We start from the raw sequence: 18,764 nt of genomic DNA on the forward strand, positions 1-18,764 counted from the left end.
GCGCCGGGGATTCAAAAGGCGAGGTTCGTCACGTGACGCGGAGTGATATTCTTTTCTTTATGACGCCCCTCCGAATTCTCTTCACAAGGTGGAAAGAGCCGTTAGGGCGTAGCCCCGGTCTTTTTTCTGTGTGTGCGTGTCTTATTTTAGAGTTGTGGGCGGGGTCAGCGGGCACGTGCTCCTCCCGGGGTCTATAAAAGACCGTTTAACCGTCGCACCAACGCCTCTTAGGAGCGGTTGGAAGGCCCGTTCTAACGTCTCCCGGGGTTCGGTCGCTGGTGGGCGGGACAAAAGGGGCCGTGGGCGCTGGGGTGAAAAGGGGGTTGGGGGTGAAAAGGGGGTTCGACCTTCCTCAAATTATCAAGGCAAGTTCTCAGGTCTGCAGTGCCTCTGCACATGTGCAGAGTGCCTTCGTGAATCAAGTGTTTGTTTCGAGTTTTTGTTGTATATTATGTGGGGGGGGGGAGTCGACGGCTGCCGTTCTAAATTAATTTTTAAACAATAATTACATTCAGGATTTTAAAACCGTTGTTTCTGTTATCATCAAGCCCTTAAGTTATCAAGGCAGATGGTGGGAGGGTGTTGCCTCAGGCCTGCGGTGCCTCTGGGCATGTACAAAGAAGGTATTTGCTTTGGGTTTTGGGTGTACGAGTGGGTTGACGGCTTTCTTAGCTCTCACATTATTTGGGATTTTAAAAATGAGTTTTAAGTATTTTTCGTTTTAAACCCTTTAATTATCAAGGCAGATGGTGGAATGGTGTTGTCTTAGGCCTGCAGTGCTTCTGTGCATGTACAGAGTGTCTCTGCTTCGTTAATGTTTCATTAGGTTAATGAAACAAGGTCTTGGCTTGAGGGGCTGTGGGGTAGAGTTGCCCCCCCTTTTTTAGTTCCTGCATTATTTGTTGCTTTTAAAAACCTGTGTGTAATATATATATTTATATAAAATATTTATATAAAATATAACATTTTATATAATAATAAATAATGTAATATTTATATAAAACTAGGGTATAAATAATTTAAAAAACAACAAAGAAAGCTCTGTTAGATACAGATGCATATTAGATTATTGGCGCTAAATTAGTTATTCCTAAAGTGAGGGAGGAAAGTATTTGATCCCCTGCTAAATTTGCCCTTTGACGAAGAAATGGCCAGTCCATAATTTTAATGGTAGGTTTATTGTAGCTGTGAGAAACAGAATAACGGGAAAAACCCCAGAAACTCAGAAGACAAAAGTCAGATTGATGTGCATTATAATGAATGAAATAAGTATTTGATCCCTTTGCAAAAGATGACTTAGGGTAGTACTTGGTGGCAAAACCCTCGTTGGCAATTACAGAGGTCAGACTTTTCTTGTAGGTGGCCACCAGATTTGCACACATCTCTGGAGGTATTTTGTTCCACTCCTCTTTGCAGATCCTTTCCAAGTCAGTAAGCTTTTGAGGCTGATGTGTAGCTACTCGAACCTTCAGCTCCCTCCACAGATTTTCGATGGGATTAAAGTCTGGAGAGTGATTAGGCCACTCCAGGACCTTAATGTGCTGCTTCTATAGCCACTTCTTTGTTGCCTTGGCTGTGTGTTTTGGGTTATTGTAATGCTGGAATACCCATCCTCAACCCATTTTCAATGCCCTGGCTGAGGGAAGGAGGTGCTTGCCCAAGATTTGACGATACATGGTCCCGTCCATCGTCCCTTCGATGCGGTGAAGGTGTCCTGTCCCCTTAGCAGAAAAACACTCCCAAAGCATATGTCCCCCTCCATGTTTGACAGTGGGGATGGTGTTCTTGGGGTCGTAGGCAGCATTCCTCCTCCAAACACGGTGAGTTGAGTTGATGCCCAAGAGCTCGATTTTGGTCTCATCTAACCACAACACTTCCACCCAGTTCTCCTCTGGGTCATTCAGATGTGCATTGGCAAACTGCAGATGGGCCTGTACATGTGCTGCCTTGAGCAAGGGGACCTGGTGGGCTCTGCAAGATCTCAGTCCTTAATGACATAGTGAGTTACCAACTGTTTTTATGGTGACTATGGCCCCATGTGGTTCTGGGCTGCTTCATCACCGTTCTGATCATTGCAACTCCACGAGATGAGATCTTGCATGGAGCCCCAGACGGAGGGAGGTTGACTGTTTTGTGTTTCTTCCATTTGCAAATTATTGCACCAACTGTTGTCACCTCACCAAGCTGCTTGGCTACTTCGGAATTTTCTGGTTTGATTGCTTCTGTTGACAGGTGTCTTTTGTACAGGTACTGTAACAAGCTGGGATTACAGGTAAGACCCTTACAGCAGGTGCTTCTAATCTCAGCTCATTACATACAGTGAAGATACCAGGTAGCCTGACATCTGGCTGGTTGATAGGGGATCAAATACTTATTTCACTCATAATGCACATCAATCTCTGACTTGTCTTCTGGGTTTCTGGGGGTTTTCCTGTTATTCTGTCACAGCTACAATAAACCTACCAATAAAATTATGGACTGGCCATTTCTTCGTCAGAGGGCAAACGGGCAAATTTAGCAGGGGATCAAATATTTTTTCGCCTCACTGTAGCTTCTCATTGATCTCAGTTTGGCATACTATTACAATTAGTCATGATTATCAGTTTCTGTAGGTCTACTGTTGAGTATGATTAAAATTGGATACATGTCCATGTATCTACTCTTGAGTTTATGTTACAAATACAAGCAAACTTTTATTCCATAATACTGCAGGGTTTTTAAATGAAAACATTACACAGTAATAACTGTATTTTGTGTGTTTGGGTCATTTACATGTGTACTCAAAAGAAGGTTTGATGGGACTTATTCTCAGGTAAACTGCAATCACGGAAGTACATCCAGTGTTAGTCATGTTTATTGATTTCATTGCATCTGCTCTGGATTTAACCTTGACCCATTAATTTTGGTGGGTTTAGTCTTAAATTGATGTTAGTTGGGCATAGCCCATGCATGTGTGTTTCTGATACAGTGGTGCCTCGCAAGACGAAATTAATTCGTTCCGCGAGTTTTTTCGTCTTGCGGTTTTTTTCGTCTTGCGAAGCACGGTGTCGGAAAAGTTTTGGAAAAGCTTCAAAAATCACAAGTCTTCAAAAACCTCAAAAAAGGCTACCACACCGCGTGCTATGAGTTGCTCCTCGAAGTCAAGTCGCAAGTGTATTAACGGTTTTAAGGAAAAGTAAACAAACTTGGAAGACGTTTCCGTCTTGCGAAGCAAGCCCATAGGGAAAATCGTCTTGCGAAGCAACTCAAAAAACCAAAAACCCTTTCATTTTGCGAGTTTTCCGTCTTGCGAGGCATTCGTCTTGCGAGGTACCACTGTATTGAAGATGCTGTGTGTCCCAGTAATTTAATACACATTTTTTATTTAGTTTGTATACTGCCATTCATTCAAAGTCTAGGATGGGATATAATTTAATATATTATTTGGATTTTATAATATATCTGGCCAACTCTTTTCTAGGATCATTCCAAAGTGACAAAACAAAAAGATTGTATTGAATTTATACTGCACACCTGACTTGAGTTTGTGAGTTCACAGTAGTTTCATCAGTAACCATCTATCTTTCCTCTTAAAAGTAAGTATTGAAATCAGCACACTTAAGGCATGGTTAACATAGGTCCTTTGATTTCAACAGATTACTTATTACAGGGCTTACCTTTTGCTCCATGTGTGACTTCTCTTGCTCATGACTTTCGCCATGAAAAGCTCTTTAGAGCTGAAGTGCAACAAATGGCAATTCAGGTTTTCCATGGATTCTCATTTGTTGTAAACCATGCATGGGAAACATGGAGGAGATGGAAGTGTGTATATACCTTTACTGTAGTTGGCTACACAACAAAGAAACTACTTGTTGCTGTTGCTTTATCCCTAAAAACAGAACTTTATGATATTAAATATAACAAGCATATAATACATATTCTACAGCTGCACTTACTTGTGTCTATGTCTGATATTGCATTCAAACTAGTGAGTGAATAGCACAGCAGTTGAAGAGGGGTTGGGAAATGTATGTAAAAATAAGAATACAGAAAGGAAAGGGGGTGAGTGGAGAACGTGGAGTGAGGAGAAAAGTAGGAAAGGAGGAAGAAATCCAGAACAAGGTAGCAACAGGTCTGGAGTAAACTTTTTAATGTTAATTTTATCTGAAAGTTTAATTTATATTCTCCCTTTTCTCAAAAGGAGCTCAAGGTGGTGTACGTACTGCTTTTCTCCATTTTATCCTTGCAACAATCCTGTGAGGTAGGTTTTGGGGAGTGGAGGTGTGGTGAGCTGGCTGCTGTGGGAAGCACCTCCTTTGTGTGGCATAGGGTAAGCTGTTGGGGTAAGATCTCCCTTGTGGACTTGGGGGGGGGGCGCGGTACGGTTCCCCATGTGCTGTTTCCATTTAATCTAACTTGTGTAAAATGAAGGTTATGCTCTTCATACCAAAGCAGTGATAACCCCAAGCCTTTTTGGTCAGAGGTATAAGTGCACTCATTTCTACGTGAAAGGGAGTTTCCTTGAGTTAAATATGGCTTAATTCTAAATAACGGGAGCCTTAAAATAGAATTTTATAAGCCCCATGGGACACAGTGTCTTAGAGCTAAGCATATCTGTATCTAGTGGTTGCTATAAATTCCAGTGAATTTTACTTTGAAGCCTCACAGCCTGCTAAATTAGCTTCCAAAAGTTGCTAGTTTAGATAAGAAATTGCTAGCCTACTGGGGGCTCGGCAGAAGAAGGATGTTAGAATTATGTCCCTCTGGCAGCCTGCTTGGTTTCATTGCGGAGGAAAATGACAATTTTAAACAGCAGCAGAAGTTTGAGTAAAGCACGGATTGATAGGTCGGCAAGTGGCAATTTTCAGCAGTGGCAGAGGTTTGAGTAAAACGAGAAGGGGAGAATGGGAGCTTACACAGGAATTGTGTAAGCTTTTTGGTGTTAGCTTCTAGGGCTGGATGATATAGTGTCCAAAACTAGTTTGAAGTCCCTTAGTGATACTGGTTTCATAATTTGACCTGGCAATATATTGTGAATCATAGTGTGTGTGCATGCGCTCTGCAAAAATCACAATGTGGGAAAAACCGCAAAACCATCCAATGCTTCTACATATCTCCATCCTTATTTCAGACAGTGACATATCAGTATATCATGATGTTAAGCTGGTGATATATCACGATGTTGAAAACCAGATATCGCCCAGCCGTATTAGCTTCTGAGTTGTACCCATTGCTGCTATTTTGCTTTGTTTAATCGTGTTTCTTTTAAAAAAGCAACCTTTACTCAAAATTCTGCCATTGTTTAAAACAGCCGTTTCCCTTTGTGCGCTTCCCTTCTTGTTTTACTCAAAACTTCTCCCATTCCTCAGATGCCTTGTGAGAAAGGAAGGACATGAACCTATACATAATATGTTTCACTCCTGGTACCATGTGCTATCATTAGCATGATATTCCCGATTTAGTGTAGTAATTTAGATATTTTTATTAACAAGCAAACACCCTTGTATGTGCAGCGTCCGTCAACTGAACATAACCTTCACTAACTGAATGAGTCCAAATAAAAAAATTCCTTCCTGTAGCACCTTAAAGACCAACTAAGTTAGTTCTTGGTATAAGCTTTCGTGTGCATGCACACTTCTTCAGATACACCTGTGCATGCACACGAAAGCTTATACCAAGAACTAACTTAGTTGGTCTTTAAGGTGCTACAGGAAGGAATTTTTTTATTTGGACTATGGCAGACCAACACGGCTACCCATCTGTAACTGAATGAGCTAACTGACAGGCTTGCTCTTAGGAGTCTATTCATCTTAAAAGCATGCAGAAATATATATATATATATATATATATATATATATATATATATATATATATATATATATATATGCAGGTTTTGGTGTCTTCGGGTGTCTTCCCGTGTAAGAGTTGGGGTGTCTAGGCGACGTTTCGACGAGGTCTCACTCGTCATCTTCAGGCTGGTGCTTTCGGCTTCTTGTTACTGGAACAGAGCAGGATCTCAGTGTTTGAGTTCCTATAAATACTGTTGAGGGGGTGTGGTGTGTAGCCTCCAACGTTCTGGGCAGAGAGGAAGTTCCCAGGTTAGTGTGCCTTTTCTTCTTTTGTTCATTAATTACTTGAGGGATATCTTGAGTGATTTCTTGAGTGATATTCTGAGTACCACTTAGGAGGGTCATTAGGTGTGGATTAGTTGCTAAAGCTTTCGTGTCTTGACCTCTTGAGCTTGTGAAGAGTTTTTCTGAGAAGATGGCTGTACTGCAAATAGTTGTGCTCTGGCTTGGCTTCGTGTATAGGGGCGAGCTGTGGTTTTGTGCCCTGTGCCAGCCAGATCTGTGTAGGGATTGCAGGGGGGTGCAGCATCCGGAGGTGCCACTATGGTTTGGCTACTGGATGGTGTCTGTAATTTATGTGTGGAGAGGGTCTGGGTTTGGGTCTGGTGTGGTTGATTGGAGATGGCGTTCTGTGTGCCTCTGGTTCTGGTGTCGGTTTTTGTGGGGAGGGCTAATTTCCAGATGTCTGGCAGGCGGGACGTGTCGTCACGCTTGTTCATGTTGTGAGGGTGTTTCTCTATCTCGATGGCTTCCATGATTATTCTCTTGTGGTGATGTTCCATGTTAAAGAGCAATTTGGAATCTGCAAAATTAATTTCGTGTCCTGTTTCTTTCATGTGTTGGTAAAGAGAGGAAGTTTTTTCTTCTTTTTTGACGGCATTCTTGTGTTCTGCGATACGTGCATTTATTCGTCTGTTTGTTTGTCCAATGTACGTGGCTGGGCAGACTTTGCAGGGTATTTCATAGACCCCTTGGTTTTCTAGCTGGATTTTATCTTTGGGGTTTCTGAGGATATTGGCTATTTTTTGGTTGGTGCAAAAGGCTGTTTTGATATTGTGTTTATGGAGGATTTTGCTAATTTTATCTGTAGTGCCCTTGATATAAGGAAGGAGGGCCATGCCATTGTTTTCTTCTGTGTCTTGGTTTTTGGGGGGTGTTTCTTTTTGGATTAGCTTCGTAACCCTGTTTTGCTGGTATCCGTTGGCGATTAACACATTTGAGAGATTCTGTAACTCAGTTGTCAAGTGGTCTTTGTCAGCCAGGCGTTTGGTTCTGGAGATGAGAGTCTTGGCTACGGAGTTTATTTGTGCAGGGTGGTGGTGTGATTGTGCATGTAAGTAGCGGTTGGTGTGTGTTTTTTTCCGGTAGATAGTGTGTCCTAGGGAGCCATCAGGTTTTTTGTAGATTAGGACGTCAAGGAAGGGAAGTTGGTTGTTGGCTTCTATTTCCATAGTGAATTGTATTTTGGGGTGTAGGCTGTTGAGATGTGTGAGGAAGCTATCTAGTTTTTCCTTCCCGTGTGGCCAAATTACAAAGGTGTCGTCAACATATCTGAGCCAAAGTTTGGGTTTGTGTTCTGACTTGTCTAAAGCATTGGTTTCAAAGTGTTCCATGTACAGATTTGCGATGACCGGAGAGAGGGGTGATCCCATAGGTGCTCCTTCTATCTGTTTGTATCTTTGTCCATTGTGGATGAAGTACGTGTTGGTTAGGCAGTGGTTGGTCAGGTCCAGGATGTATTCGGGGGGATTGTATTTGTTTTGAATGGCTGTCAAGGCTTCATTAATGGGCACTTGTGTGAAGAGAGATACAACATCGAAGCTCACAAGTAGGTCATCGGGATGTAGGTTTTGCTTCTTTATTGTTTCTATGAACTGGAAGGAGTTTGTAACGTGTGAAGCGATAGATTCTGCATAGGGCTGAAGTTGCTTAGCGAGAAATTTAGCGAGATTTTGTAGAGGTGAGCCTATGGAGCTGACTATTGGTCTGAGTGGTGTTCCTTCTTTGTGTATCTTGGGGAGACCGTAGAGTTTGGGGCATCTGGATGATTTTTCTCTGGGGATGATTCTTAGCTGGATTTCTTCACTGATAGGAGAGGCTTTTATTTTGGATTTGGTGGTTTTTTCCAGATAGGTGGTCCCTTCCTTGACGTCCTAATCTACAAAAAACCTGATGGCTCCCTAGGACACACTATCTACCGGAAAAAAACACACACCAACCGCTACTTACATGCACAATCACACCACCACCCTGCACAAATAAACTCCGTAGCCAAGACTCTCATCTCCAGAACCAAACGCCTGGCTGACAAAGACCACTTGACAACTGAGTTACAGAATCTCTCAAATGTGTTAATCGCCAACGGATACCAGCAAAACAGGGTTACGAAGCTAATCCAAAAAGAAACACCCCCCAAAAACCAAGACACAGAAGAAAACAATGGCATGGCCCTCCTTCCTTATATCAAGGGCACTACAGATAAAATTAGCAAAATCCTCCATAAACACAATATCAAAACAGCCTTTTGCACCAACCAAAAAATAGCCAATATCCTCAGAAACCCCAAAGATAAAATCCAGCTAGAAAACCAAGGGGTCTATGAAATACCCTGCAAAGTCTGCCCAGCCACGTACATTGGACAAACAAACAGACGAATAAATGCACGTATCGCAGAACACAAGAATGCCGTCAAAAAAGAAGAAAAAACTTCCTCTCTTTACCAACACATGAAAGAAACAGGACACGAAATTAATTTTGCAGATTCCAAATTGCTCTTTAACATGGAACATCACCACAAGAGAATAATCATGGAAGCCATCGAGATAGAGAAACACCCTCACAACATGAACAAGCGTGACGACACGTCCCGCCTGCCAGACATCTGGAAATTAGCCCTCCCCACAAAAACCGACACCAGAACCAGAGGCACACAGAACGCCATCTCCAATCAACCACACCAGACCCAAACCCAGACCCTCTCCACACATAAATTACAGACACCATCCAGTAGCCAAACCATAGTGGCACCTCCGGATGCTGCACCCCCCTGCAATCCCTACACAGATCTGGCTGGCACAGGGCACAAAACCACAGCTCGCCCCTATACACGAAGCCAAGCCAGAGCACAACTATTTGCAGTACAGCCATCTTCTCAGAAAAACTCTTCACAAGCTCAAGAGGTCAAGACACGAAAGCTTTAGCAACTAATCCACACCTAATGACCCTCCTAAGTGGTACTCAGAATATCACTCAAGAAATCACTCAAGATATCCCTCAAGTAATTAATGAACAAAAGAAGAAAAGGCACACTAACCTGGGAACTTCCTCTCTGCCCAGAACGTTGGAGGCTACACACCACACCCCCTCAACAGTATTTATAGGAACTCAAACACTGAGATCCTGCTCTGTTCCAGTAACAAGAAGCCGAAAGCACCAGCCTGAAGATGACGAGTGAGACCTCGTCGAAACGTCGCCTAGACACCCCAACTCTTACACGGGAAGACACCCGAAGACACCAAAACCTGCATTCCTGTACCCGTGAAAATCTACGAAAGCAAATATATATATATATATATATATATATATATATATATATATATATATAAAATATCATGGTTTGTGTGTGCAAAGTGGGCTGCGGAATAGCAGGGGAGGGGTAATGAGAAAGGTGTGCGGGGAGAGTTGAAAAAATAAAGGCAATAGAAAAAGTGAAGGTGGAAATGGAGTGTATAGGGGGTTGCGAAAAGGAAGTAGGCAGCATGGGGATGGGATTGAAGATGAAAGATCTGAAGAATAGTGGGTGAAAAGCAAGCTTAGAAGTTGCATGGTGGGAAGGGAGAGTTGCAATGGAGTTAATGTAGTTTGCCCTTTATTTTTAAAGGATTCTTTGAGCATCTTCTAATAGTGCTCAAAGACTTTTCCATTTGTTGTCCAGAAATTAGAATGAGCCAGTGTGGCTTTAGCTTGAATGCTGGTGGATAATTTTTTACCTTATTGGAATATGAGGGAATCAAAATGTGTGCATTTCGTTTAATAATTGCAGCTTGTTACTTGAGCAACCATGTCTGGTAGAGCCAGAGCCAGAGCAAGGGGAAGGGCCCGTGGCCAAGAGACTGCTACGCCTACAGTAGGAGTACCTATGGTGAGTGTTTAAAAGCTTAAGGATTGGATATTTAGATATAGGGAGTGTTGATTCATGCATAGTTTTATATTCCATTGCTTTGAGTTTTCTTTAAAACTTCTTTAAAAGTCATTGGATGGTTAATAAAAATAGCCCACTGAAACTATTCCAGTAATGTCTTGCACAGCTTTGACTTTGTGCCCAAGAGTCAACACATGTGTTTTTATTTCCCATTTGTGGGCTTTGATAAGGTGTTCAATAACTCAGGTGACTTAAGCTTAATAAGAAATGATATTCAGATTTTCAGAGTTACACTTCCTTCTCTGGCTTTGCTCTTTTTTTGTAAAGGATCTTTGTATGTCATCCTCATACCTTCCACAATGTTTTTCCTTCCCTTTTGTTGTCTGGCATGGTTGCTAGTGGCCAAAGGTCAACCCTCAGGGACAGCAAAAGAAGAAGAGGTAGACTGGTTGGATTGGTGGGGAGTGGGTTTAATACCATTGTTTCTGCTGGCTTGTTGGCCACTGCAGGTCCTTCACAAAAGGTTTTCAAGGAGGTTCATTCCTTGTGTCCAGATTGCTGGCCATATTATTGGAAGCGGGTGGGTCTCCATGAGTCCCTCTGCACAAGAGCAGGAAGGAGCCTTCTTGCCAGTTCAGAAGCCATAGTATCACAGGCAGCTGTTGGTACTCAAGTCTCCTCACTGTCTCTAAAGATTGGGGCCTGTCTGGAACTTTCAGCAGAGTCTTTTTCACCTAGAACAACCACCTAACCTTTTATAACCCACAAATCTCCCTGTCATGGGCAGTTTTAGGAGTTGAATCATATCTGGATGCCTCTTTCACCTTGGATATTCATGATGAGTGGCCAGCATTCTTTTCTAATTGTTATTGAATTATCTAGGTTCAGGCACCTACCTATATGCAAACTGCAGCTCAGCAACCTGAAGCTGAGCCACCAGCTGAAGGAGAACTAATTGGGCGTGGGCGGCAAAAAAGAGGACCTGTTGCACCAAGATCGCAAGGTAAGTGCAGCAGAAGACCACTGTTGTTCAAAAGAGCCTGTTGTCTCCATATTATGTTGCTGTTTGGATTAGCATTAGATTTCAAGAAGTTTCAGTTAATTAGCATTTAGCTTTTTCTGTTTTCTGCTGTGATACTGCCTGTTTGGATTTACTATGAGAAGGAAGATTTACTGCTGAGAGTTTATGAAATGTGGAAATAAACCAAGTTATTTTATTTATTTTACAATATTTATATAATATAAGAGTTAAAATTATAATCTTGCAGTCCTAACCACGTAATCATTTGTGTGCAGTTCTTATATATCTATGCTTCAGTTTCAGCATTGTCTGGTACTACCCCAAGCACTTATTGAAAAACTTCTCCCTTTGCTTCAGGTAGTGTTGGAAGTAGTGTTGGTACTGTGGGCTATCTCTAACCTTGTTGTTGTTTAGTCATGTCCTACTCTTTGTGACCCCATGGACCAGAGCACGCCAGGCACTCCTGTCTTCCACTGCCTCCCGCAGTTTGGTCAGACTCATACTGGTAGTTTCGAGAACACTATCCAACCATCTCGTCCTCTGTCTTCCCCTTCTCCTTGTGCCCTCCATCTTTCCCAACATCAGGGTCTTTTCCAGGGAGTCCTCTTCTCATGAGGTGGCCAAAGTATTGGAGTCTCAGCTTCAGGATCTGTCCTTCCAGTGAGCACTCAGGGCTGATTTCCTTCAGAATAGATAGGTTTGATCTTCTTGCAGTCCATGGGATTCTCAAGAGTCTCCTCCAGCACCATAATTCAAAAGCATCAATTCTTAGGCGATCAGCCTTCTTTATGGTCCAGCTCTCACTTCCATACATCACTACTGGGAAAACCATGGCTTTAACTATACGGACCTTTGTTGGCAAGGTGATGTCTCTGCTTTTTAAGATGCTGTCTAGGTTTGTCATTGCTTTTCTCCCAAGAAGCAGGTGTCTTAATTTCGTGGCTGCTGTCACCATCTGCAGTGATCATGGAGCCTAAGAAAGTAAAATCTCTCACTGCCTCAATTTCTTCCCCTTCTATTTGCCAGAAGGTGATGGGACCAGTGGCCATGATCTTTGTTTTTTTGGTGTTGAGCTTCAAACCATATTTTGCACTCTCCTCTTTCACCCTCATTAAAAGGTTCTTTAATTCCTCCTCACTTTCTGCCATCAAGGTTGTTTCATCAACTCTGGGTTGCCAAGAGATGCAGTGTTAAGATTTAGCTGACCGAAATTTCTTACTGGGGGGGGGGGGGGGGCTAAACAAGTGCAAGTCATGATGGTTCCTCCCAAAATTGCAGAACTTCAGATTTCAGCTGGTTTTCAAGAAATGTCATTGGGAGAAAGAGGTGGACGCCGCAGAGACTTCCATGACCTTGGTGTAAATACTCGTCAGTCAATGGCACATGTTAAAGACTCTAAAACAGGTACATGATTCTAAAGCATACGAATGTGTAAATTATAAGTACTACGCAATAATAAATAAGGATGCTGTATTCCTTTCTAATGTAGCAGCTGCTCTGTTGAACTCCCAAACCACTATTTAAATTTCCAAGGTGGCAGAGAAAGCTAAATGAAGGCCAGTGTGGGAGGGGGAGGAAAGGGAGTCCAAGGCTCACCATGCCTGTATTAAATTCCGGTGGGGCTCTTGGAGTTCTGTTCTATGACTACTAACTTCTCTGCTAGCAAGAGATGGCTGATAGCAGCTGGATGCCTTTTTCAGGTGCTTCAGGTACTCTGATAAAATTAAGCACAAACCATTTTCGGCTGACTTCTCGTCCGCAATGGGCCTTGTTCCAATACCACATTGACTACAATCCACAAATGGAAGCCCGGCGTCTTCGTTCAGCTTTGCTGTTTCAGCACGAGGACCTAATTGGGCGGACACATGCTTTTGATGGGACAATTTTGTTCTTGCCAAAGAAACTGGAAAACAAGGTATGGTTCTTAAAATCTAGTTGTGCCTAAACTTTCTAACACAATAGCCACACTGCATCTTCTACGCTATGTGTGCTTTTCACCTTGGCTCTGAAGTTCAGGGTGGTCATAGCAACAAGCTCAAATGGCTTGAGATCTGTATTCCGTTTGCTGCTGGGTGCTTTATTGGTTTATGCTGTGAACACATTTGCAAACTAGAGAAACTTATGAGCACCACATGTCCACTAAAACCAGGCAAACACTAATAGAATGCTTCTTTGAGGTCTAATTTTGCTGGGAGGTGGGTAAGGAAGGTATCCTGTGGGTACCAGGAAGGGACTCTGTGGGCACAGGCACCAAATTGGCAACAACCACTCTTAAGGGATTGATTTGTCTGTTCCCTTGATGTAAAGCAAAATCTTAAGATATTTAACTTGTCACTTAATATTCTCAGGTTTCTGAAGTGTTTAGTCAGACCCGACAAGGAGAGACTGTGAAGATTACAATCACTTTAACCAATGAGTTGCCATCTACTTCACCTACATGCCTACAGTTTTACAACATTATTTTTAGAAGGTTGGCTTTCAGTGTTGATTTCCTGTGAAAGAAAGTAATGCTAGTGATGGGACAGCAGTATGTTTATTTTGATAGCTCATATTGGTCTTCTGTTTGTGGTGAGCCAGATTTTTTAATGCACTGTAAGTCAGCTAGCTTTATTACTCTGAAATACTCTGCTCCACTGAGTGGAGTGAGTTTTTCCTATTTGCTTCTCTGGGCATGGGCATACAAAATCACCTAGTTTTTATCATGCTTGCTTTACAGTGACAGTGTGTTGAAAGAACCCCTGCTCAGTTGATGCTAGCTTCTTCAGGGCAACATCCTGGATAGTTGCTCTTCATTGTTCTCCAGAGTGAGAAGGGAGTGGGCTGCTTTAGCTGTCTCTCCATTTTCTGGCAGTAGTGCACTTGACAACCACATGTTTTGTGGATTTTTGTTATTAGTGACATGCTCCTCAACAAAACTTATTGCTGTTGCTACCTTTCAGGTTCTCCATACCAGTGTGTGGTTGGAAGGAAATGGTTGTGTGGATGATGCTAAGAGTTGTTGCCTATGTAAAATCTATATAAATCTGACTTGCCACATAAGAAGTACTTAAACAGAACTGAGGTGTTCTTTTCTATAAATGTTCAAGAGAGACTTGTGGAAAGATCTTAGCCAAACCATGGCAGAACCTATATTTTAGGTGCTATGCTGTGGATTGGTAGCACTGTTTACTATCTAACCACTCCCAAATATTTTTTTCCCCCAGGCTACTGAAAATAATGAATTTGCAGCAAATTGGACGAAATTATTACAATCCAAGTGACCCAATCAGTATTCCCAAGCACAGGTAATTAAATTGGGCTTAAATGTTTTGGTGTTCTTGTAACAGATTTTCAGGTCAGCCAATTTTTACTCTACTGAACAGCTTATTGTGTTTCATACCTATTTTGGATAATGTCGTAATTTTTTGATATCCTGTACAGTGGTGCCTCGCAAGACGAAAATAATCCGTTCCGCGAGTCTCTTCGTCTAGCGGTTTTTTTGTCTTGCGAAGCAACCCTATTAGCGGCTTGACGCTATTAGCGGTTTAGCGGCTGTTAAAGGCTAAGCGGCTAAAAGGCTATTAGCGGCTTAGGAAAAAGGGGGGGAGCGAAAAAAAATGGCAAGACTTTTTCGTCTTGCGAAGCAAGCCCATAGGGAAATTTGTCTAGTGAAGCAACGCAAAAACGGAAAACCCTTTCGTCTAGCGGGTTTTTCGTCTTGCGGGGCACCACTGTACTTAAATTTTATATAGTGTACTTTGCACAGTAATATGTAGCATAGACCAACAGCTGTTTTTGCTTTGTTACGTTTTGTAGATAAGGTCATGTGGTTCCCAACCATTTTTGTATGGTGACCAACAAATCCAAATTGCCTTGGCAAATTGACTTGGGTGACCCATTGATTTATTGTCACATGTATTGTGGACCGTAGTTCTTCGGCAGCTGTTGGTTTCACACTTACCTCTTATAACTTTTTGTTGTAAGAGGGATGGGATGCCTTTGGTGCCTGCACATTAGAAGCAAGATGTAATAGCCACTCAAAACCATAGGTGCCAACTCCCTGAGGCCCAAGTACCCACAAAATTCCCCATGAAGGGGCCAGGCACCCACAAATTTTGGTGCCAGGGCCATTCATGCTGCGTGGCACCCCCGACCCCGGGCTGTGGAACTATTGGCACTCCTGCTCAAAACAGTTCTGAACATCTTGTGAACCTCCACTGGGTGTGCTGTCAGAAAGCAGTTTCCAAGTGTTAAAATTGAAGATTTAAGTCTTTCTGATATCAGATTACCAGTATAAATACAGCGTTATAATATGCAAATGAAACTAAGTTCTAAGATATTCATCATACCATTTAAAAGGCAATGATCATTTTGGATTAACTGAAGAAGCCAATGACCCACTTACAGGTTGCACCCCACAGGTTGGGGAACACTGCGATAATACAGCTTTTCATCAGCCTCTTCTGAATGACTCCCATTGCTGAAAGTGGAGTAGGTTATTACTCCTCCCATTTGCTGTGCTTCTTGGTCTACAGTGATGAGCTTCTCCTTTCTGCCTTCTTCAAAGCAGTGAGGCTTTTACACAGTTCCAGCTCTGAACTTTTATGTCCAACATCTGCACATGTAGTACTGTGTGACTCAAGAGCCACTGAGATAGAACTCTTGACTGTTGTGCATGAGATAATTGGTAAGGATGGAAGTTACTTTTGCAAGGATCTATGGCTAGAGTTAGGTGTGCACTTGTCTTTTATTGTCTGCTTGCAACAAAGATAAATGGTCACCATTGCACATGGTGGACTGCATGTTTACTTTTTAGAAATGCATTTCCAAAGGAATGTATTTCAATCTTTTTCCTATTAGCAGTTAGAAAACAGTGCTGACTGCAAAGATGTGTGCTGTATGTGGGTCGCAGGATTTTCTATTTGAGCCTATTTAGAAAATTATTTGTGGAAATGTTTGAACATGTCTGTTGGAAGCAGGCAAGTGTACCTTCAGGATATGGTGATTATTGGGGCATTTCTCTTTTCGAGTGGAAGAACTGCAGACATTCCTGGATGGGATTAACTGTATCTGGATCATTGCCAGTTTGTGTTCAGACATGAGTTTGGGACTGAATCAACCTTGGTTACCCTGATGGATGACCTTTGAGAAAAGGGCAATGGCCTTTAGTACCACTGTCCATGGTATCCTTTTTGAACGGACTGTGTTCAAAATGGGGGCTGGGAGGGTTATTGAGTTGCTGTCGTTTTGATTGTGTATTTTGATTTTATTCTGTGAACTGCCCTGAGACCTCTGTGTGCAGGGCAGTATATAAATTCAATAAATAAATAAAATAGGTGGGATGGGCATCAGTGGCACTGCTATGGTGGCTCTGTTGTTGCACTGGGAGAGTCCTCTTTGAGGAGCCCTGGTGTTTATGCAGTGGGGTGCAACAGAGCACTATTTTGTCCCCAGTGCTATTCAACATCAATATGAGGCTGTTAGGAGGGGTCATTAGGAGTTTTGGAGCAAGTTATCATTAGTATGCTGTAGATATCAGACTATTTCTCATTACATCTGTGTCAGGAGAAGGTTTGCAAGCCCTAGACAGATCTAGGCCATGGTGGACTGGTTGAGGGTCAGTTAAACAGCTTGGGTCCTGGAAAGATAGACTAGATAAGATAGACTGGAAAGATAGATAGATATCCAGGAGTTGGGTCAATTGCCTCTTCTGGATGGTGTGCTTCCTTTAAAGGAGCAGGTATACAGTCTGAGGGTACTTCTTACCATGTTTCCATCTCTTCCACTAGAGGTCCAAGTGAATTTTGTGGCCTGGGGTGCTTTTTTACCAGCTGCATCTGGTATTCCAGCTGCAGCCATTCCTGGATCTCAACAGCCTGACCATGGTGGGCCATGCAGGGTAACTTCAATGCTCTATTGTAATTTGGTTTATGTGGGGCTGCTCTTGTATTTCATCAGAGAGCTGCAGCTAGAGCATAATAAAGCAGCAGGCAAACTGGTTACAGGAGCAGATTACTGGCAACATCTTAGTCCACTGCTGAGTGAGCTGCACTGGTTGCCAATTTGCTTTTGGCTGGTTCAAGGGCTTGTGTTAATTCACAAAGCCCTAAACAGCTTAGGCCAGAAGTTCCTTAAGGAACACCTGATCCCTTAATATGTCACCTTTGGCACTTAGAGTGGCTCCTTGTGCCTCTGAGGTTTGATTGGCTTTTAGTGTGCCTTCAGTGGGGCAGAGTCTGCCCTGTGGAACTCCCTGCCAGTAGACGTTGAGCAGCAGTTGTCTCTGCCTTCTTTCATGTACTTTTTGAAAACAGCACTGCACTTTGAATTTTAATTTAAACCAACCAGCATTTACTGATGTTTTATTTGTTTTTAATTCTGTCAAAGGCAGGTTTTATTGTGTTTTGTATGTTGCAACCTGCCTTGTCATTTATTTTGAAAGAGGATGATACGTTTTCAGATAAAATTTTGAAGATTTAGAATTTCAGAAATCAGGAAAGCATCTTTGACTTCATGACCTTTGGAACTGTTTCTTTTTGTTAAGTTGCAGATTCTACAAAGCATGATCGTAACTGTAAATGAATAGCTTCTCCTAAAAATGTCCAGTTGTATTCTCAAAGTGTTGGCCTGGTTCCTATGTAAAACCATACCATAGTTAAACCAGAGTATAGTACATAAGCAGATTGTGATCTGTTAACTGTAAACAAGCCATACTTGACTTACTGAGCAGGGTTCAATCAAACAAAGCATCTCTTGCAAACGAGGCCACTGAATGGCAATTTGTGATATGACTTTCTGTCCTCTGTCTGTATGGCAGGTTGATGATTTGGCCAGGTTTTACAACTTCCATTCTGCAATACGAAACAAGTATCATGTTGTGCACAGATGTGAGCCACAAAGTTCTCAGGAGTGAAACTGTTCTGGATTTTATGTATTCCCTGTATGAGCAGGTGGGAGAACAGCGGTTCAGGGAAATATGTGCTAAAGAACTGGTTGGCTTGATTGTTCTTACAAGGTAAGATTTGTTTGATCATTTGCGGGGGGGGGGGGGTTACTTACACCTGATCTCACAGAAGGGAATTGTAGCCATGCTTGCAGTACCTGTTGTCTAGATTGTGTTTAGAAAGTTGGTTGCTGTTAATAAATGGATAGGATTGCTTTAGTTGGGTTTCCACTGTTCCTCCTTATTTTAGCACAGTATATTTGAAAGCAGTGAACAGTTTGCTAAAGAGCACATAGTTGAAAGCACTTAAAAGGGTATTACTGGTCCAAAATCTAAATAACTGTTTCTCTTAAAGGAACAAAAATAGTGTTTAGCATGTGCATACATTGCAAGGTATATCATTGCTTGCTTCCCTGACTTAGTCTTCTGCCCCCTGAAGGCTTTTTAGCAGAGTTCTGGTAATGCTGACGCAGGGCTGATTGAAGTATACCGTATTTTTCGCCCCATAGGACGCACCTAGTTTTTTGGGGGGGAAATAAAGGGGGAAAATTATTTCTCCCCCCCCCCCAGGTGTGCTGTGCTAAGCACGAAGCTTGGGGCGTGTGGAGCTCAGCGCGCCCCAAGCTTCTAGGTGCCGACAAGGTCTCCGCTAGCCGTGGGAGAGCCGCGCGGCTCTCCCAGGGCTAGCGGAGCGCTGCGCTAATCCCGAAGCTTGGGGCCTGCGGAGCTCAGCGTGCCCCAAGCTTCTAGGTGCCGGCAAGGTCTCCACTAGCCGTGGGAGAGCTGGGTCTCCCACAGCTAGCGGATAGCTTCCTGAAGCCTGGAGAGCGAGAGGGGTCAGTGCGCACCGAC

At 42.7% G+C, this 18,764-nt stretch overlaps 1 protein-coding gene across 2 annotated transcripts in view; it reads left to right on the forward strand.

Moving 5' to 3' along the window:
- The first annotated feature begins 357 nt into the window (after positions 1-357).
- PIWIL1 (piwi like RNA-mediated gene silencing 1) overlaps positions 358-18,764 on the forward strand; it is a 34,251-nt gene continuing 15,844 nt past the window's right edge. The window contains exons 1-9 of one of the 2 annotated variants that reach the window (XM_081174800.1): positions 358-377; positions 4,181-4,240; positions 9,871-9,969; positions 10,852-10,972; positions 12,269-12,394; positions 12,691-12,905; positions 13,339-13,460; positions 14,194-14,274; positions 17,787-17,984. In XM_081174800.1, coding sequence (XP_081030926.1) covers positions 9,889-9,969; positions 10,852-10,972; positions 12,269-12,394; positions 12,691-12,905; positions 13,339-13,460; positions 14,194-14,274; positions 17,787-17,984 — 944 coding nt within the window. In that variant the 5' untranslated portion in view covers positions 358-377; positions 4,181-4,240; positions 9,871-9,888. Of the gene's footprint in view, positions 378-3,466; positions 3,576-4,180; positions 4,310-9,870; positions 9,970-10,851; positions 10,973-12,268; positions 12,395-12,690; positions 12,906-13,338; positions 13,461-14,193; positions 14,275-17,786; positions 17,985-18,764 lie in introns of those variants that run through there. The other variant, XM_081174799.1, reaches the window with a different exon arrangement.

This window comes from Podarcis bocagei (assembly GCF_964188305.1).
Source record: "Podarcis bocagei genome assembly, chromosome: 16".
In the NCBI taxonomy this organism is placed as follows: Eukaryota; Metazoa; Chordata; class Lepidosauria; order Squamata; family Lacertidae; genus Podarcis; species Podarcis bocagei.